The sequence below is a fragment of the Malaclemys terrapin genome, chromosome 9 (assembly GCF_027887155.1).
Source record: "Malaclemys terrapin pileata isolate rMalTer1 chromosome 9, rMalTer1.hap1, whole genome shotgun sequence".
Taxonomy (NCBI): domain Eukaryota; kingdom Metazoa; phylum Chordata; order Testudines; family Emydidae; genus Malaclemys; species Malaclemys terrapin.
This window is the reverse complement of record NC_071513.1, coordinates 95,176,598-95,198,512: the sequence shown is the minus strand read 5'-3', so window position 1 is coordinate 95,198,512 and position 21,915 is coordinate 95,176,598. Positions and strand designations below refer to the sequence as shown.

At 43.0% G+C, this 21,915-nt stretch overlaps 2 protein-coding genes across 5 annotated transcripts in view; one reads left to right on the top strand and one right to left on the bottom strand.

The window, feature by feature from the left end:
• Positions 1-14,958, top strand: part of GNB4 (G protein subunit beta 4) — a 68,310-nt gene extending 53,352 nt beyond the window's left edge. The window contains exons 6-10 of the mRNA XM_054038751.1: positions 831-993; positions 1,413-1,479; positions 1,609-1,810; positions 9,358-9,574; positions 10,198-14,958. Coding sequence (XP_053894726.1) covers positions 831-993; positions 1,413-1,479; positions 1,609-1,810; positions 9,358-9,574; positions 10,198-10,304 — 756 coding nt within the window. The 3' untranslated portion in view covers positions 10,305-14,958. The remainder of the gene's footprint in view (positions 1-830; positions 994-1,412; positions 1,480-1,608; positions 1,811-9,357; positions 9,575-10,197) is intronic.
• A 4,081-nt stretch (positions 14,959-19,039) lies between these two features.
• The window catches only part of MFN1 (mitofusin 1), a 47,748-nt gene continuing 44,872 nt past the window's right edge, over positions 19,040-21,915 (bottom strand). For all 4 annotated transcript variants that reach the window (XM_054039028.1, XM_054039029.1, XM_054039027.1 and 1 more), the window contains 2 exons: positions 21,311-21,445; positions 19,040-19,394 (listed from right to left, as the gene is read on the bottom strand). In XM_054039028.1, coding sequence (XP_053895003.1) covers positions 19,325-19,394; positions 21,311-21,445 — 205 coding nt within the window. In that variant the 3' untranslated portion in view covers positions 19,040-19,324. The remainder of the gene's footprint in view (positions 19,395-21,310; positions 21,446-21,915) is intronic.

Below are 21,915 nucleotides of genomic sequence, written 5' to 3'. Positions count from 1 at the left end.
GGAGAAAAGAATATTTAGGTTTTTTATAACCCTCTGATAACTATCTCTGAGATCACTGGTAAGGTGTGCTGCAGAAGTAATGTGATTAGCATGGGATCCCTTGGAAGCTTAGCAGTGCTCCTGGTGTTCATTGGCCAAGCATTTGTGTGTGTCGGGCGTGGGTGGGTGGGGAATCTTTCTAAGGAGTTTTAATAACTAACTCCTTGTTACTGTTGTTTTTGCAACTGTCCATCCTACTTGTGCTGTTTCTGTGGCACATGCTCTGCAATTCTGTTGCAGAAGCACACAATCCCAGGGTTTACAGAGAATTGGTATAAATCCATTATAATAGATGTTTAGCTCCTTGGGACAGAGAGAGTGAGAAATCTTGATCAAACGAGGAAGGACTGGGGTGCAGCTCCTCTGCTAATGGCAATTGGCATAGCTTCATTGGTGGAGCTATGCCAATCGACCCCAGTTGAGGTTCTGGCTCAGGAAGACAAACTGGAGGGAGGAATTTGAATAGAACGAAACCTGTTGCATGTTTAACTAGTAATCCTTAATTTCAGAATAGCTCTGATACTATAAAAACGATTGTATTGAACTTGCACACATCTAACCAGGCGACCATTTTTTCCATCCCTTAAGTAAATATTCAGCACAAATTGAAGCGTGTTTAAAATCAGATTCTTTATTACTTGGATATCCCACTATCTTATTTAGTAGCATCTGCTACAATGCTAAAGCAGTATTACAGATAACTAGATGCAGAAGGTTGGACAAGGATGGCTATGGTTGAGCGTGACTGCCTAAAATGTGGTGTAGTTCTAATATGCCTTGTCTCTCTGTAGATGCATGCCATTCCTTTGAGATCTTCCTGGGTGATGACCTGTGCATATGCTCCTTCTGGCAACTATGTCGCTTGTGGTGGATTGGACAACATCTGTTCCATATATAATTTGAAAACCAGAGAGGGCAATGTGAGAGTGAGCAGAGAGTTACCAGGGCATACAGGTCAGCAGCATTTTACTACATTTATTTTTCTTTACTGTTAGTCAAAGTAAAACAGTCACAAGCATGTTCACAGCATGCCCTAAAGTGAAAACAAGTGTTCACAATTTGCAAAATGGAATATAGTCTAATCTTGGTTTTGATCAGATTTAGGAATCACTTTTTGTATGTCACTCATTTTGCCTTTATCAGTCTTAATGCTAAATTCTGTGTTGGTTTAGTTCTGTCAGTGAGATGCTACCAGTAGCTATCTGAGCAAATGGAGCAGTACATACTTCGGTGAATTTGGCTTCTGTACTGTTATTTTTAAAATACAAGTAGCATCAAGTGGTGGTTGTGTGACATACTGAGAAGGTTTTTTGAATAACTTTTACTGCGACTGTGGGGTATGAAATTGACATCTGCCATTATTCTGTTCCTAGGATACTTGTCCTGCTGTCGTTTTCTAGATGACAACCAAATTGTTACAAGTTCAGGGGACACCACCTGGTGAGTTTTGGAGGTGGGGGGTAGTTGGTGTTTTTTTTTTTTTTTTTTTTCCTCAGTGCTTCGATTGTTTTTAAGCTAAACTTGCAGAAACCCCATTATATTGCTGAAATACATCTGTTTTATCTGCAGTGCTCTTTGGGACATTGAAACTGGTCAACAGACCACCACCTTCACTGGGCATACCGGAGATGTGATGAGTTTATCCCTAAGTCCAGACATGAGGACTTTTGTTTCTGGTGCCTGTGATGCCTCCTCCAAGCTTTGGGATATTCGCGATGGAATGTGCAGGCAGTCTTTCACAGGGCATGTGTCTGATATTAACGCAGTTTGTGTAAGTGAGCATTTCTATTTACAAATGGAGAGCGAGGAGACAATAAGTGTAGCTGTAAGATCTAGTTTTCGAAACAGGGTGGAAAGTCGTCAAGTCTCTGATTTGGCCACTTACAATGAATGTAGTTTCTTAGAATCTGAGATCTTGATAAGACCAACCACCTGCAATCTAGTTCATGACTATTAATCATACATATCCTCTAGATATGTTTAAGTGATCTTGGAACAATTCAGACTGTCCTCATTTAGTCTAAGTTGTCATAATGGTTTGCTGCTCTGTCCATCTTTACCTGCTTGACCTCCTTTTGCTTCATAATACTTTATCTTTGTTTGATTGGATATGTCCATTTACAAAGTAGGTGTATGTACATCTTGTGCACCAATGGTGGAGAATTTTCCCTAGCAGCACCAGTAGAGGCGGCCACTCCTGTGCTATGATGTCCCTCATGTTCCGAGCGGAGTATAAAGTGGCAGAGCTGCCCTGCCCTTCATTCAGTTCCTTATTGCGGTTGGTCAGAGCATGCGGTCAGCTTGTTCCTTCTGCAAATAATCTTCCTTCTGATCTCCTTCTTTGAGAAGGTAACATCTTTTTTTAGATAAAGGAATGCAGTGGATCTAATTTACCTCTATTTCAGTAAGGCATTTGATACAGTTCCACATGGGGAATTATTAGTTAAATTGGAAAAGATGGGGATCAATATGAAAATTGAAAGGTGGATAAGGAACTGGTTAAAGGGGGGAGACTACAATGGGTTATATTGAAAGGTGAACTGTCAGGCTGGAGGGAGGTTACCAGTGGAGTTCCTCAGGGATCGGTTTTGGGACCAATCTTATTTAATCTTTTTATTACTGACCTTGGCACAAAAAGTGGGAGTGTGCTATAAAGTTTGTGAATGACACAAAGCTGGGAGGTATTGCCAATACAGAGAAGGACCGGGATATCATACAGGAAGATCTGGATGACCTTGTAAACTGGAGTAATAGTAATAGGATGAAATTTAATAGTGAAAAGTGCAAGGTCATGCATTTAGGGATTAATAACAAGAATTTTTGTTATAAGCTGGGGCCTCATTAGTTGGAATTAACGGAGAAGGACCTCCAAGTATTGGTTGATCACAAGATGACTATGAGCTGCCAATGTGATATGGCCGTGAAAAAAGCTAATGCAGTCTTGGGATGCATTAGGTGAGGTATTTCTAGTAGAGAAAAGGAGGTGTTAGTACCGTTATACAAAGCACTGGTGAGACCTCATCTGGAATACTGTGTGCAGTTCTGGACTCCCATGTTTAAGAAGGATGAATTCAAACTGGAACAGATACAAAGAAGGGCTTCTAGATGATCTGAGGAATGGAAAAACCTGTCTTATGAAAGGAGACTCAGAGCTCGTCTTGTTTAGCCTAACCAGAAGAAGGCTGAGGGGAGATATGATTGCTCTCTATAACTTTATCAGAGGGATAAATACCAGGGAGGGAGAGGAGTTATTTAAGCTCAGTACCAATGTGGACACAAGAACAAATGGATATATACTGGCCATCAGGAAGTTTAGACTTGAAATTAGATGAAGGATTCTAACCATCAGAGGAGTGACGTTCTGGAACAGCCTTCCAAGGGGAGCAGTTGGGGCAAAAGCCATATCTGGCTTCAAGACTAAGCTTGATAAGTTTATGGAAAGGATGGTATAATGGGATAGCCTAATTTTGGCAATTAATTGATCTTTGACTATTAGCGGTAAATATACCCAATGGCCTGTGATGGGATGTTAGATGGGGTGGGATCTGAGTTACTACAGAGAATTATTTCCTGGGTGTCTGACTGGTGAGTCTTGCCTACATGCTCAGGGTTTAGCTGATCGCCATATTTGGGGTCAGGAAGGAATTTTTCTCCAGGGCAGATTGGCAGAGGCCCGGGGGGTTTTTCACCTTCCTCTGCAGCGTGGAGCATGGGTCACTTGCTGGAGGATTCTCTGCACCTTGAAGTCTTTAAACCATGATTTGAGGACTTCAGAGGCTCAGACATAGGTTAGGGGTTTGTTGCAGGAGTGGGTGGGTGAGATTCTGCAGCCTGCATTGTGCAGGAGGTCAGACTAGACGATCATAATGGTCCCTTCTGACCTTAGTCTGTGACTCTAAATGAGCTGTTAGTGGTTCTCATTTTTGGATCTCTTGGACCCCTTTTACTTTTTCATTATTTATCTATTATTCAGACTCTCAGTGGACTTTGGGCTCTGCCTGATACTGGGTGGAGTGGGGGGTGGTGGGAGTGGAGAGAGAGAGAGTCAGTGTCCCCCAGCATCAAGCCCTGCTCCACGTGTCCAAGCCAGTGCCCGTGAGCGATCCTTACTCACTGTTTGAAGCGTTTGAATGAGGTCACATCAGGAACATGTGTCTGATTTGCCTGGGCTTCAAGATAACTAAGAAGCAAAGAGAAGAACATCTTGGGTGCATCCTCATGGAAGTCGCCCTTTGCCCAGCATCAGAACTACTTCTGTGGATAGAGGGAGTTCCTCAATCACTCCATCCACAAGTGTTCCCCAGTCTTACCTGTGGACAGACAGGAGGAGATCCCCCTCACCGGGCAGTCCTCAAAGAGGTAACAGTGCTTGGAGTGCCCTCAGCCTCTGAAGCTGAAGAGGAGGACAACTTCATGTCAAAGTACTCGGTATGGGATTCCTCAGCCTCAGAGGCTAGCCACTTCGGTATCAAAGGTAGAGTACGTCCTTTGGCCCCTTGCTTCCCTCTGTCTCATTTTAGTGGTTCTCTCAGAGCAGAACTGTTGACCTCAGTTCGTGTGCCAGGACTGGTGAGGGCAGCTGCTTCCTCAGCACAAATAAGGGAGCTACCACCCTTGCTTACAGTAGGGCAAAGGCCCATACCAGCCACCCTGGAGGCCTACACAGCTTCATAAGATCTGCTGAGCCTCTCTGTACCACCCTCACTGATCATTTAGACCGACAGCACCTTGCTGGGGCTGGTGCACATGTTGGCTTCCACATTGGGGGTCTGTTACGGTGCCAGCAACTTCAGGTTCCGTGCTGCTTCCATTAACCCCAATGCCAGCTCCAAGACCAATGGTAACTGCTCTGCCTCAGCACATCGTCCTGATAGCCAGGAAGCCCCAGGATGGCTGCTGGTGCTGAAGGCTTGTTGTAGATCACTTTCCCCATCTCTGACTGGTACCGCTCCACCCTGGCCTTTGGAGTACTCCTACTTCTCCTCAGTCTGAAGTGGGTTCTGATGTCTCCCACTTCAGGAAAACCAGGGATTGTTCCCACTCTCATAGGAGTCATCCTGCCAAGAGTAGATCAAAGGAATGGGAGGGCCTGATCTAGGCATAAGTGGCCTCCAGTACCATACCAGCTCTATCATTGGCCCTACTGGGTACAGTGGGGGATGCCTACGGCATCTAGATCTTTGTCTCCACTGCAGTACAAAAATTAATCCCAGAGAAGGGAAGTGTTCCTGCCTATTACTGAGATGCCATCAGAAGTCAGGCAACCACTACTATGGAAACATATCCCTGAGGGGAGCATTACACCTACCAGGGATTCAGAATGCCTTAGCAAACTCACCAAGCAGGTCATTCAGCAGGGTCCCCTCCGAGCAGGACGTCGCCACTTACCTCAGTGGGTCCCTGGAGGCTGAGTTTGGGGGAGAGGGGGGAGTCCTGGTCCTGCGCCCGCAACGCCTCAAGACGCCTGGGAAAGAGAATCGGCTGCCGCTGGAAGTGGTGCAAGGAGTGCTGGGAATACTGGTACCACGAATAAAGACCCCGGACCACACCACCATTAACCCCCTGACCGCCAGAGCTATGCTGCAAAGGACCCTGAAAGACGCCATCCGTTGCCACTATGCCGAGAACCTCAAGCGGAAGCCGGACCAGGGCAAGGTGTTCGAGGTGTCCAGCAAGTGGGACGCCAGTAACCACTTCCTCCCCAGGGGTAGCTTCACCAGGTTCGCCAATTGGCGGTTCGACCACAGGACCCGACTCAACTGCGTTCCCCTCAACGGAGCCATCTGCCACGGCAACCGGGACAAGCGCTGCAGGAAGTGCGGCTATGCAAACGAGACCCTGTCCCACTTCCTGTGTGGATGCAAACAGCACTCCGGAGCCTGGCGGCACCGCCACAACACCATCCAGAACCGGCTGGTGAAAGCCATCCCGCCGTCCTTGGGGAAGATCACCCTCGATTCCGCCATCCCTGGGACAGACAGCAGACTGTGACCCAACATCGTCGTGACGGACGCAGAAAAGAAGGTCCTCATGGTAGACGTCACGGTGCCATTTGAAAACCGGTCACCGGCCTTCCACGAGGCCCGAGTACGGAAGGCGTTGAAGTACACCCCGCTGGCCGAGACCCTGAGAGCCCAGGGCTATGAGGTGCAGATACACGCCCTGATTGTGGGAACCCTGGACTCGTGGGACCCCCACAACAAGCCGGTACTGAGAGCGTACGGAGTCGGTCAATGCTACTCCCGGCTCATGAGACAGCTCATGGTGTCCGACACCATCAGGTGGTCGAGAGACATTTATATAGAACACATCACAGGACACTGTCAATACCACATTGAGTAATTGAGACCGCCGACCAGGGCAATAGCCCACTTCCTTCCCTGACGAACCAAGGGACGCACCCCTTCCATGTACTCATTTGCTGCACCGATACTGACTTGGACTCCTTATAAATCCCATGGGTGGCGTACCCGAGCCCACCTATCCACTGACACTTTAAAAAAACTCTTGCACCCCAATCTGGGTCTATGCCGGTTATGTGATATGTATGTATCACTTCATCCTTGCAACAGTTACCTGTAATCCCTCATAACCCAAGCCTGACCCCAGATGTACAGTACCTTCCCTCTTAACTTGTGTATATTTAATTTTAAACATTAACTTGAATAAAAATTTTAAATCTGTTCTTATCTGGACAATGTCTGATGGTGGTTCGACACCCGCCCGGGTAGTTTATCCCCCTGGTTATTGTCTTTGGGGAGCTAGTATCTGGGTGCTTCCCACAGCATATTTTAGTGACAGCCATATAACACAATTCTCATAACTTCATATGCATTAATGATACATATATTTAGATGGAACAATGGGTTTCAGCAGATCATAACCTTTCCCATGATACCTTACAAGGCATGCTTTGTATGCAATATCACAACTATATACAAATGATGAATATGGGGGTTATAGGGCGCTCCTCTGGAGTATAGTGTGTCACACAACCTTAAAAAAAAAAAAAGGGGGATGGGGGTGGGGGGGACAAAGTACAGGTTAGGCTACACCTTAAATTTTTCATCATGGTAGTATTTGATTTCCACCTTAACTAATCTATATATTGGTCTTCTTTCCAAAGCCATGTGCTCATAATGATGAACAACAGTTCCACGCTTGGGATGTTTGCTGGTCACTGTTTTTTTATCTAGATAGAGCAAAGCACTTTTGGGTCTATTTTCAGCTATTCATCTCCTATGCAGAATGAATGAGTGTGTCCTGTAACGGTGTAGTGACTATCCAAGTGGATCACCAGCTGTGTTTTCATGTGCTACAAGATCAAGGGCCTAACGTCTTCTCAAAAGAGCTCTCTGCATTCAGCCAGAGCACACGCAGATTCTGCAGTATTTCTGGGAAGCATCGATATTGTGAACATCTGCAGAGAGGCAACGTGGTCTTCAGTCCACATCTTTGCTAGATATTATGTGATTACTACCACGTCCAGAGAAGACACAAATGTGGGGAAAGCAGTTCGGCAGTCCCTCTTCTGATGAGAATCCTAGTCCCAGCTCTGTTGGAAACTACATGGGAGTCTCCTAGTGTAATGGGCATGTGCAGTCGCTTGAAAAAATGGTTACTCCTTGCAGCTGCTCTTTTGAGATGTCTTGCATATGTTCTTTACGTGACCCACCCTCCTTCCCCAGTGCATTGGAGTGTCTCATCTGAGGGCTTGTCTGCACTTGTAACGCTACAGTGGCACAGCTGCAGGTGCACTTCAAGTATAGGTACTACCTATGCCAGTGGGAGGGGTTCTCCCATCAGCACAGGTAATCCACCTCCATGAGAGGCAATAACTAGGCTTCCCTCAACCTAGCACTGTCTACACTGGGGGTTAGGTTGGCTTAACTACGTTGCTCTGGGGTTGGGATTTTTCACATCACTGAGCGACATAGCTAGGTTGACCTCACTCTTTGGTGTACACCAGACGGAAGAAGATACAGTGTGAAGGTACTGAAGGTAGGCTGCGGTGGCTCCACCCTGGTAAACCCTCTGCTCAGGGCACACGGCATGTGAGGGTGCAGGTGTGGCCACCCCTGTGGGTATCTCTAGGGAAAACTCTGGCACTGATGCATGAGATGTGTATACACCTAGTGTAATGGACATATGCAAAATATATCAAAACAACAGTTACAAGAAGGTAAGTAACTGGGTTTTTTTTTTTTTTTTTTTTTAAGTAGTAAAGAATAAAACTTCAAGATGGAGTCAGTTCTCTTACTTTTATGTTAACCAGTGTGTATTTGGATTTCCTGTAGAAAAGGGCATCTTTAAACTCTGGAAACCAACGGTGAAACTAGTGCTTAAAAATGCTGAATATGTTTACCCTTGGAATAGCTTTGTAATATTTCTAAACTGGAGTGTATTTCCTTTGTTTGTCACAGCCACATTTTATATTCTGATCCTCAGGACACAAATTCTGTTTAATGGGTGATGAAATGGGTTGGGGAGAGGGATAGCTCAGTGGTTTGAACATTGGCCTGCTAAACCCAGGGTTGTGAGTTCAATCCTTGAGGGGGCCACTTAGGGATCTGGGGCAAAAATCAGTACTTGGCCCTGCTAGTGAAGGCAGGGGGCTGGACTCGATGACCTTTCAAGGCCCCTTCCAGTTCTAGGAGATAGGATATCTCCACTAATTTAAAAAAAAAAAAATCTAAACCTACATTGCATCTTTTTTATAAACACTGCAAATTCTTACATCTCTGGAATACCAGCAGCATGATCTGTGGAGAAACGCAGCCCATACGCTTGGGTCTAATCCTGAAATGTGGTTGGTACCTTTCACTGACATTTAAATCAATGAGGTGCTTAATACCGATTATTTAGTAGGTGTGAATTTTGGAGGCTGAAGTGCTAGCTTGCAGTCCTCTGTTGTGATCCAAGCAACCTGACTGACCAGCTCAAGGTGGAATATTGTGTACAGGCCAGTCTCCATGGCTCATGCCAAAGAAAAAAATGGCTATGCTCCACTCAATGAGATGTGTGGTTAATTAATTGCATCCCTCTGTCTCTTGAAATTTGCCAATGAAGCCATTGGCTGGGCAAAGTTTGAATGCACCTGCCTTTTGGTCAGTACTATGCTACAAGTGTTAAACACAATTGTGTGTGCACAACAGTTGCATTTTATTGACAATCCATTTTGATGTCTTTTCTTTTTGCTCATGAAATTGTGCTGCATCTGAATATCTCAGTGAAGACAATGTCTACATGCTGTTTTTGAAACCGTGCATGAGCAACACTTTCTCTGGTGTCAAACTCCTGTCTCATTTTCATTTTCAGTTCTTCCCCAATGGACATGCATTTGCGACTGGTTCTGATGACGCCACTTGTCGACTCTTTGACCTGCGTGCAGATCAGGAGTTAATGATGTACTCCCATGACAATATCATCTGTGGAATCACTTCTGTAGCCTTCTCAAAAAGTGGTCGTCTCTTGCTAGCCGGCTATGATGACTTCAACTGCAATGTGTGGGATACTCTGAAGGGGGAAAGAGCAGGTTGGTAAATGGTATCTGCAGTTCTTTTCCTTTAGCAGGATCTCAACATGGAACACATCCCACTTTCTCTAACTTCCAAACGTAAAACTAGTTCACTGGTAGTCAGTGATGATACCTGCGGCTGCTGTTGAATTGTGAAATCTTCTCTGCTTCCTTTACTCAACGTAAAGGTTTACTTTTGGATTTGTATCCCTATTTTCTTGCATTTTATTTTTTCATAATTTCAGATCTGGTAATAGTGATGTTTAGAAAAGAGATGTGAGGTTTTCTGTTGTGTACAGTAAGTGGTTTCGTGTCTTGTTTTGGTTATAGACATTGTCAGCACCTCTGATTTATTTATTTACTTTATTATATCATATACTGGGAAAATCCAAATGCAAAATAGTTAAAATATTTGGTTCAAGGGTTCAGGACTTCCCAAGATAGGAGCTAACTCATAATGTTGAGGAGCTAATATTGCTTTTAAGATAAAACATAGAGGAGGATACTTCTTCTGTCACTTAACCACTTTTAAAAACAAACAAAAACCTCTTCCAGGGTGTCTTGAGGTGAATTTAACCTGAAAAGTAATGTACAAAACTTGAAAAGCTTCAGCTGTTAACCTCCTCCATCTTCTCTTCCAGGTGTCCTTGCCGGCCATGACAACCGTGTCAGCTGTTTAGGTGTTACTGATGATGGCATGGCTGTAGCTACAGGGTCTTGGGACAGTTTTCTCAGAATCTGGAATTAACTGGGAGACAAACATGTACATTCTCCATTGAGATCTGGAGAGATCAATGCTGCAGCCTATAGCTGTGAAATAACATTTCTACCTTGTATTTGCAGGTGAAGTTTTTCTATTCACTGATTATTACACAAAAAGGCTTTCTGTAAACTAGAAAAAAATCAAGTGAAGAAATAGGGGTGGGGGTGGAGAAATCACTGACTTTTAAAAAGGGGCCAGGCCAGCACACATAATCATGGTGACTGAGAAACTAAGAGCCAGTCTTTTTTGTTTTTGGTGGTTTGGTTAGATTGTCCTCGAGGGATTTCTGCTTGTGCTCAAAGTCTGCTAATTCTGTACTTTTTTTTGTACATAACAGAATATACACATTATAGCAGCCAATCATGTAACATTTGTCTGTATGTAAAGAAATATGTTTGCATTTTTTAAGGAACTACATTTATAGCTTTGCATTTAACCTGAGATGTCACTTCTGAGTTCTGTAGTGGATGAACTAGATTGCTGTTTTAAACGCTTTTGTGAATTTACTGTAGATAAAGTGAAGCCAATGGTATGTATGTGTTTTTATAATGGAAGGCATTTGAATTACTACTTTTTTTTTTTTTTTTTTTTAAAAAGGCCCTGATGACCGTGGTAATACCTAGCGCCTTACTTATTCACTTCTAGACCTATTTGTCTATTTAAGCATGGGGATTACTCCTTCCAGCCAGTGGTTCCTGGTTCATCCATCAGCAGCCATGGCCTCCAAGCACCAAGAGAATGTTAATGCCATTAGGTACATATATATGTAATATAAAAAAATAAGGTTTTAACACGCTGGCATCAGAAGAACAGAGTACATAAGTCAAGTAACACATTACTGTCACTAAGTGGGTGAGTGCTTTTTCCTTTTGACAGTGGAGTTGTAAATGAGAGGATTCTGATCCACTGCAAACTCCAGCTACCATGCGCTAGCAAGGTGATATTCTAGCATGGAGTTGACGGAATAGATTGTGTACACTTTTACCATTTCTTCAAAGTTGCTGTTCAACTACTACAGCAAATGAAGAGATTTAAGAGGGTTTCTCTATGAAGGCTTCCTACGGATGGCTTAGGAAGTACAGTGAATCCCTTATTAGAACTGCAAAGTTAGAGGTTCACCCTAACATTTCACAAAAGAACATGCTTGTCTTGTGTAATGGTTGAAGTGACCATGCTATCTACAATGAACAATAACCTTTTTGATAATCTCTATGATCCCTCTAAAAACTTTGCACTCTAAATTTAAAATCCTGCTAGTTCATTTTCAACCGCAGTGGTCTATGCTTTGGCATCTAATAAGATGCCAATCTGCAAACTGACAGTAAATAGTCATTTCCTTTTATATGCCTGATCTTAATATGATTCACTTATAAAATGGAAGGCACTGAGAGCACTTGAGCTAGTAAGCATTTTCTTATTGTGTAGGTATATGACAAATCATGTGACTCAAACCCATTTGAAACTACCCATGAAGATCACTTAACTCTGGTGCTGGCAGCGTGTCCATGTTTGTGATGGATGTCCCTGGGGGAATCTGAGTTGGGCATGAAAGTACCTGATACTTTCAGGAAAGGGCCATTCTCTGTTGGCTTCTTGAAAGTGATTTATTTTAAATGTGTGTATTTAAACAAATTACCATAAAGCCGAAAGTTAATGTTAATCTGCTGCCCCCACCTGAAGGTGCGATGTATCCAAATGTCCTTGGGTCAGTTTGTGCCCAGCATTCTGTAATATGAAAAGAGATTGTTGCGGAGACCACTGTTTGTGAAGTTTCTACCACTTGTAATTCTAATTTCAGTACTTCCGGACTGTGCCTGTAAATATGCCATGTTTACAACGGTGGAGGTGCCAATAAATGTGCCAACTGTAGTAAATTAAGTATCCGTTAAAAAGCACATCCCGTGCTGGAGCAGTATACACTTACTAAAGGCAGATTATGGTGTAGGACCAAAATCATGTTATGCTGGAGATCACAGAAACTCATTTGCATTTTCTTTTCAGCAAGATTATTTTGTTTTCTGGCTGTTTGCATTAACAGAATTATTTATGGAATATTTGTATCTTTTTCCAAGAGGGCAGCTCTTTGAGGTCAGGCAGAACACTTGATCTTTTTTAATGGTGCCTTTGATTTTTAAACTTGTAGCTGCTTCTGGTTTGAGTGAATCATTCTGAAAATTTGCTAGTAAACTCTTAGAGGAAACATTTAAATTACTAAATAGTTTCTCATTAAAGGTGCATCTTGAAGTGACCTAGTTGCCAATGTTGTAAAGTGACTTCCCATACTTGCAATTAAATATCATAAACTATTTCCCTTTATACTGCAGTATAGATGTTTGGTTTCTAAAAGGGTAACGGGCTGTCAACACCTGAGGAAATATTTAACTCCTGGGGCGAATGTGCACCAAAATAGTGGCTACTGTTGGAGTCCTGGTATAAGTCTGTTTAGATTGGTTGCCTTTTTTAAAGCATGTATAGTAGTAGGACATTTATTACATCTTAAACTGAGGTCCTATAATGGGCCTATATGAGCAATTTCAGTTTTTTTAAGCATTGCTTATGGGTGAATTTTCAAGATGGTACACTCATTAAGATAGAGGTTAATTGCAGCTTAATTTTAAACCAAGCACCAAATCCCATCTTCTGCTATAAGCCACCATTTGCAGGTTTTACTTGAAAGCTTTCATCTAGACTCCTGCATCTCAAAGAAAATGTCTCCATGGGTATTTTTAGACTAAAAGATCTATACCTGTAGCTTAATATAAGCTCAGATATGCAGGTGAACCAGTTTAATACAGGTAGTGGATTTTACAGCACAATGGGGTACACATTAAACTATTGTGAAAAGTTTACCACTGCCAAACTGTAGAGCGATCTTAATTTCAAATACGTTATGTGGTTACAAAAATATTTACGAGATTTTGGAATTAGTAATACTTAGTACTAAAAACAGTTATGACCATTGTGCCAAAAAGTTGTAATTGAAAGGAAAGTAACCTCTTTCCAGGCTTCGTTCTAATATTAAATCCGTGTTTAAATGTACTTTAAAAGAAATGGCCTAGCAAAAAGGTAATGGGTTGAAGCTGTCACTTGGAAACTGGAACTGTGTGCCTCAGATGAAATTACAGATTAATTCAGGTACAGCTGCTGTCCACTTTTTTTTTTAAGGCTGATTAGCTTTATGGTGAAGGATACTGATCAAGCAAACTTCCAGTTTGAACTTGCTCCCAGATATACTCAGCCTTTATCACTTTAGTAAAAATACTGGGTGAGATTCTAGAAACCACAAAAAGCTTTGACATGGCATTGTGCTAATGTACATTCACTTAGTATGGGTAATGTGTGTATCTCCTTTCAACCCTCTCTAGACTTTTTTCCTCCTAAATGTCATTACCATCTGCCTTGCTGAATGTCACAAGTATCTAACAGAACTGCTGGTCCAGTAGTCCTTTTGGAGTAGAAAAACTCATTCGAACTGCTTTCTTCTGAGGAGAGAAGTTGACCCTGATTTGGCAGTGCTGAATTGACATACCAGCTAGTCCTTATGTGCATACTATAACGCATGGATTGGAAATAGATAACTCTTTAATTCAGTTAATGTAACCACCTGTCCCATCATGAAGTTCACATTACTTTAGGGTGAAATGATGATATTGTGAAAAACATTCCAAGAGTGCTTAGTCTTTCCTCGTTGAGGACACTGTCACCTCCACTAGATTTAGTGCTGTGCTTTAAAATGTTGGTGAGAATAGGTATTGGCTAATTCAAATAGTTGGTATGAAATGGTTGTGTAGCAGAATGACAGATTTTGAGATAGCATTTCCTGTAAAAGTAATTAAGCATGGGTTGATGGTGCACTTTGTATACAGTAATCTGGCATGCATGCTGGTAAAACTACTTCCTACACTTCAGAGGCACCACAAGCCTTTTTATCCAATTGCTGGTTGTGTAAAATACATGCAGAATGTTAATGCAGTGTTGTTATGGTAAATGTGTGAACAGTGTTAATAATTGATTATAACTGATAACAGATTAAATGTGCCTGACATTCTTATACCACACAGTATGTTTAGGTTTTGACTAATATGGACTTCAGTGGAATAGTCTTAGATATTTCAAGCCTTTGTTTTACTTACACAATGGTGCTCTATTTGTTTCTCCTTTTTAAAAAAAAAAAGCATCTGAACACTTGTACTACATATTACATCCAAAGGAGTCCAAAACTAATTTCTTTTAAACATGCTTGACTCTTAATTTGGCACTTAACTCTGATTGCCCAGCATTTCTCATCTAATGGTTTTAATTTTACTTTCACGTGTTGCTGACTACTTTGATGGAAAACTTCAGTAATGTTACCAATTATGAAGTGATTCTGCACTGCCTTTGGATTGTGTATGTATTCAGAAACAGTCTTAAAGCTTTTATTTAAGCTAATTCAAAACAAGGACTTGTGCCACTTGTTCTATAACAGGGCTGTTTATGTAGACTTCCCTGTTTAAAAAAAATCACTTGCTATGAACTCTGTTTATAGCTTCTCCCCCTCCCCCCCAATGGATCTTTTCTTTGTATTTGTACAGTGGCTCAGTGAAAGATGTTGCCATGAATTGATATTGTAACCAATAAACAAGTGCTTTTAACCAGACTTGCTGTAGTGTGTGTATTTATTTTACAACCTTCCTTCTCCCATGGCAATCTTCTAAAGATGAATGCAACAGATACAACTCTGCACCAGCCCCTACAGGGTATTTATATGGGGATTTTACTAATAACTTCCAGCATATATTTAAAAGTTCCTTAAGATATAGCATAAATACACTTGTAACATTTATGGCTTAGTCATCATTCAAAGACAGATTCTGACACAAATAGCATTGCCTTATCTATACTATTAAAGGCATCTGAAAAATGCTACAGCGCCGACCCCAACTCTGCTGAAGTGCATCTTTTTGAAACAGATCCCCTGGACTACAGTAATGATTAGAGCACCTAGTCCTTCACAAGCAGAGTCTGCTTCAAGTGACCATGTTATCCCCGGTTTGAGAGTGGCATTCTGGATTTAGAATTTATTTCATAATTCTTTAGGCAAGCTGAGTCAGTTTCCCTCTTAAACACCTACTACTTCTTCGAGTGATTGTTCACGTCCATTACACATTAGGTGTACACGCGCTGCGTGCACAGACATCAGAAACTTTTCCCCTTAGCGGCTCCCGTCGGGCCGGCAGGGCCCCCTCCCTCCCGCCAGAGCGGTGCCCTGCTCTAGGGTATATATATCCCTGCCGACCTGACCCCTCCAGTTCCTTCTTACCATCCGTGGCCTCTCGTGGAAGGTGGCGTTTCTCGTGGCCATCACATCGGCCAGGAGGGTATCTGAATTGAGGGCCCTCACTTCAGAACCCCCTTATACAGTTTTTCACAAGGATAAGGTGCAGCTGAGGCTGCACCCCAAATTCCTCCCAAAAGTGGTCTCGCAGTTTCACATGGGACAGGACATTTGTCTGCCAGTGTTCTTCCCTAAACCCCATACGGACCCTTATCACTGCAGCCTACATACCCTCGATGTTCGAAGGGCATTGGCGTTTTACCTGGAGCGGACCAGGTCGTTCCGCAGAACACCTCAGCTGTTTATTGCCATTGTAGAACGTATGAGAGGCCTGCCTATCTCGACACAGCGCTTATCGGCGTGGATTGTGCATTGTATACGCACATGTTATGAGCTCGCCAATGTTCCGGCCCCAGAGATCTGGGCCCATTCGACTAGAGCCCAAGCGTCCTCGACAGCCTTCTTGGCGCAGCTCCCTATCCAGGAAATCTGTAAAGCAGCCACCTGGTCGTCCGTACATACGTTCACAGCCCACTACGCGATCTACCATCAGACCAGAGAGGACGCGGTGGTCAGACGGGCTGTGCTACAGTCAGTTGTACCTTGACTCCTACCCACCTCCAATGGTAAGCTTGGGAATCACCTAATGTGTAATGGACGTGAACAATCACTCGAAGAAGAAAAGACGGTTACTTACCTTCTGTAACTGTTGTTCTTCAAGATATGTTGTTCACGTCCATTACACTTCCCACCCTCCTTCCCCTCTGTCGGAGTCTCCAGCAAGAAGGAACCGGATGGGTCGGGTCAGCAGGGATATATATACCCTGGAGCGGGGCGCCGCTCTGGCGGGAGGGAGGGGGCCCTGCCGGCCCAACGGGAGCTGCTAAGGGAAAAAGTTTCTGATGTCTGTGCATGTGGCGTGCGTACAGCTAATGTGTAATGGACGTGAACAACACATCTCGAAGAACAACAGTTACAGAAGGTAAGTAACCGTTCTTTTCTGCTGCAGTACCCAGAAGGGGCTTTGCAATCCATGCTATTAGAAGATGAGAGCAGAATAACTTTACCAATAAAAGGGACAAGCTTTTAAATATCTTGTGTAAACTTCCTTTTATAATGCAATTGCTCTCTACAAATGGAGACAAAATGGCATGTACATAGTCAGTACAGGGGCTGCTGCTGTTCCCAGAAAGGAGGAGTTAAACTCCAATGTTTTTCCCCTGTTGATTTAAAATAATGCAAAAAGAGTGGCCTTACTCTCTGGGAGCAGGATATCCTCAGCCGTGCATACCCCCTTAAATGGGGGGGAGGGGGCGGGGAGGGGACACCTAGGTAATCTGTAGGAAGCTGCTGTCACATCAAGCAATGAAGGAACAATCTCCTTCCTTTTATAGGACATACTCTTCCGAAGAACCACACTAACACTTTACTTCCAATAGAAAGAATTCTGAATTTTATTTCCACAGCTACCATCTTGGTCACTCACTTGACGTCTTCCAACAAAACTATAGGGAACACCAGTAAGTGAATAGAAATTCTGACACTTCATGACAAAGTGGAAACTAAAGCAACCTTGAATTACACAGGTCTCATGCTTTAGAACAGTTTTTGTAATAAAAATCTGGCTGTGAGCCATACGCTAGTGAAGGAGCTTTTTACCCTCTTCCCAGGAGTACAAGATGCAAATAAGACAACCCCATTCACAAGCAGTGTGTACCAGAAGGTGCTAAGTTTAAAATGAGGAATAATGCATCATTTAAGTTACCAACTCATCTGCCAAACTAAATTCAATGAGTTAAAGGGGCAGCACTCTTCTCCTCTCTTTCCTCCCCCTCCCCCCAAATTAAACCAGTCTAGAAATGCTCTCAAAGAATAAACTTCTTATAAATACATTTGCAACTCTTCTCCTTGCATAATTTCTGTACATTTAACCAGCTGGGCTGCAGCCCATCTTAACATCTTTAGCTGGTAGCATACTCAAATGTCCACAACAATAAGGAAAATTATGACCCTGAAACACTTTGAAGGGAGAAAGTTAGCATGCAGTATACTCAACTTCTCAGTGATCACTTCCTGCTTGTAAAATAAAGTATTGAGTAAGTCTTAAAAAAACAGGTTTCAGAGTAGCAGCTGTGTTAGTCTGTAGCCACAAAAAGAACAGGAGTACTTGTGGCACTTTAGAGACTAACAAATTAACTAAGGTACTACAAGTACTCCTGTTCTTAAAAAACAGTGCATTTCATTAGCCCTTTTTTGTAAATTAGTGGAAAATCCCAGCAAGTACTCATGCAACCATAAAAATGTGCCTTAAGCCACCAGTCACTCAAGTTTGGTTTTAAACCTGATTTTGCAGCATTAAGCACTTTCATAAAGGATATATAAATATTCACAAAGGCTTTCACCACCTAAAATATTTTTTAAAAGCCTGTTTATAAAATACAGGTGAAATTGACCATGGTATGCATCAGGAAGCACTTGGGTATCAGTGCTAACATCTATTGACAGTCCCTGGCCTACTACCACCCTTTAAAAGCTGATTAAGATGGAAACATCCACACACAGCTAGAACAGAGGGAGCTAGTGGCCAAGATTTAAAAAAAACAAAAAGCCATACCTGCAGTTGGCAGCTAAATAATTCAGGGACTTAAGATAGTGCCTAACCAAGTGGTTGGGGAAGGAAGCAAACAATATGGAAAGCATCCACAGGTAAATGCAATATTGTTTCCCAAATGTATACAATCTGAAGAGAAATTCAATTTATAATGCTCACACCAGAACATGGCAGGTATTCATGGTGTAGTGAGAAATATTTGAAGGCTTGGCTACATCACTTGCCCAGGTGACAAGAAAATAGCATGCCCTCCCAAGTGTGCTTAGATAAAAACTTTGATACTGAAGCTGAATTTTTGCATAGTTTGGGATGTGTAGATCAATTGTATAGCAGAAGCCCCCTCTTTGTTGTAGGTAGAGGCTTGCATGCTGCACAGGACAGATTCACCTGAACTTTATACACATTAACTTACTTTGATGAACACTGCCATTCCATCATTGCAGCATGCTTGAATTTTTAAAGCTTTCCAAAATCCCTACAAGGAATCAAGTTTACTTGAAAGCATCATGTCTGCAGGTCTATCTATAAACAAACAGAAGTAGGGTAACAGCCCAGCCCAACTGATTTTATCTGAATTCAAATAATCTAAAGAAGCACTTTTAGAGCTGTTCACCTAATACTCTCATTCATAAAACAAATATGAAAAAGCAGGACCACCAGCTATTTCTAGAGAACTGGGATACATTGATACTGATGTGAGGGAGAGAAGAAATGATGGATTCTCTCTCTACATAACTCCCGGATGCCAGGAAGGTGGGATTTGCCACTGGTAAATACTAAAACAAAATAATACAGGGTTTATTTTTTTTATTTTAAGTCTCCAGAAGAATAAATTCAGTATTTGTCAGTAAATATAAATTATCATTTTGCTCTTGCAAAATTTCTCTTTACCAGAGCTTTGAGATACAGTTCATTGCAAAAGTGTGAACTGGACGTTACAGTATCTGACAAGTATAATCAAGGTACTTTTAAAAATATAAGTAATTTCATGTAACTCCACAGGGGAGCAATGTGTCATTCTATAATTTTGTCCTACAGGCAGTTACCCAAGGAAGCCAGCAATGAAAAGAGATTGGTCTATTTATTCTGCTGAAGAAAATGCTTTGTAAAAACATCCAGCTCGTTTTCAAGGTGAAGGGCTTTGTTTCTGTAAAACAAAAGAGAAAAGTGATTGATCCACATGTAGCAATACAATACCCCAGGCTTATTTGCATGCATCCAAACTCTCACCCGAGCCTTCAGCCTCTTTACTTTTTAGTAATGAAATTCAGGACATGAGAAATCTTACTTGGACCACCTGACTCAGAAGAGCACTGTAACAAGTGCTTATGTGCTCTGCCCAGTCAGGGTCTGAGATTCAGAGTCCATCTACACTGCAAACCAAACCACACACAAATCTCAAAGCCCAGAGCAACTGACTTGGGGTAGCAGTGTAGTTTCCACTCAGGCTGGAGCCCAGTGAGGGGGGAGGGGTCTCAGACCTCAGACTCCAGCAGGAACATCTCCACTATTATTTTTAGTCCTGTAGCATAAGCCCCGTGACCCTGCATCAGTTGACTCAGGCTCTGAGACTTGCTGCAGTGTTGTGGTTTTTTTGCGGTGTAGACATACCTTTAAAAACCTCAGGATGCTGGCTAATCTGAGTATGTAACACCTTAGCGAGGGGCTAGTTCCTAAGCGTTTCACAAAGGCATGAGGAATCACTGTGCTAGAAGGGACCGTGGATTTCTTGTTGCTGGGAGCAAGAACCCCCCCCGCACACCGTTCCTTGTAGCTCTGCTCTCCCAGTTCCTGTCTACATTAGCAAAACTTTCTAAGAACGTCTCACCGTTGCTACCACCCTTCAGCATCTCTGCTGGCACCACTGGGAGTCCTGGGATATATGAACTACTGGCAATGCTTTCAACGCCATTCAATTCAAGAAGCCCATGTAGGGTTACACCACAAAGGGTTAAAAACACACCGAAATTGTTTACATGAGGGCTCCTGTAGTTAATGCTGGTTGAGATAAACCCCTTTTAACTGACATTTTTAGCAGAGCAAGGGACTCAGCCTGAGGACAGTGTGCAGCACCCAATGGCAAGCCAAGGGTGGAGAGAAAACGGACACAAAGCCAACTGTTGCCCCACTGGCTGCTAGGTGAGGAGACAAAAGGGTGCATTGTCGGCCTGCTGGAAGGGGTCGGGGTCCACTGGCACTGGGAAGGCATCTCCAAAAGAGAAAGGGGTCCTGCTTGGATGAGTGAGAAGAGGTGGGATGAAATACAGGAGCTGAATTTACCCTACTCCCAGCTAAGAGTATTCCTATGGAGAGAGCTTTGTACCCAAGCCCTGCTTAGGATCTCATGCCCCATCTCCAAGGGGAAAAAAGTTGCTCAGGCAGGGAAGTGACATGTATTGTTAGAGCTTGATAAAGTATTCTTGAGAAATCCATTTTTACTGGGCCGAGAAAAGGAACCAGGCACAGAGGGAGAAGAAGATCAACATGAGGATGGGGTGATATTTTGTTAGAGACTTTCCTCACTTCCCCCAGAGAAAACACAACTGGTGAACATAACTTTAAAAGAACACAACTGCTGCTACTGGTGTACGAGCATAGGTGCAGGAATCTGCAAACCCCCCCCCCCCCAGTTCCCAGCTGTGGCCCCAGCCTTGCCCCCCCCCCCCCCCCCCGAGACACGGCCCTGCTCCTGGCTCCAGCTCGGGGGCAGACAGGCGTAAGGGGGGCTGGCTTCCAGCACCCCACTATTAAAAGTGTTTCAGTGCCACTGTGTACAAGATACATATATTACCATGCGTTACCCTGCACCACAGTTTCAAGGCACATGTCAGAATGCTCATTAACAGCTGAAAACAGCAGCAAACACACACACACACACACACACACACTTTATGATACAGTACTGCCATGACTACAGACATGGGGGTGAAATCTCGGTCCCACTGAAGTCAATGGCAAAGCTCACAAACTTCAGTGGAGCCAAGATTTCAGTTTCTCTCCAGCTGGCTAGTTCAAGATTTGTCTCTCAAGCAACTGGCTGAGTCAATACAAAAGGATCATTACCTTAGGTGCTTTGAGTTACTCTGTATTTTCTCTAACTGATCTATTTCTTTGGACAGCCTAGCAATTTCTTCTTCCAGGTTTTTCTGAGTAACGTCGACTTGCTGACACAGTCTAGCAAAGGTAGTGGCCATTTCTCTAAAGGAAAACAAGTTTGTAATCACAGTTTACCATACTTTGTGTTACACTGCACTTCAGAGTCCATGAGCAGAACAATGCAATCAGAACAGCCACCAACTGCTATACACAATTGCATAAAGACAGACAGCACGAGGAAGAATGAGCAAAGGGACGATCTCTTGAAACATCAATAGAACAGAGACACTGTGGTGGCGGCATTTTTAGGGTCATGAAAAAATAATACAAAATAGACCTTGTTTTAAATATATGCTGATGTTGCTACTGCCGGCTTCTGACTCCGAAGCTGGAGACTGTTCTCAGAGTAGTGGATTTTTGCTATTAACTTGGGGGTAGATTCACAAAGGGATGTAGGTGTTGCAATGCCTGACTCCTAGGTGTCCTGCTGCTTAGTGGAATTCTCAGCTCCAAGTTAGGTGCCAGGCTTCCCAAACAATGCATGAGAAGAGTTAGATGCCCAAGAAAGGGAT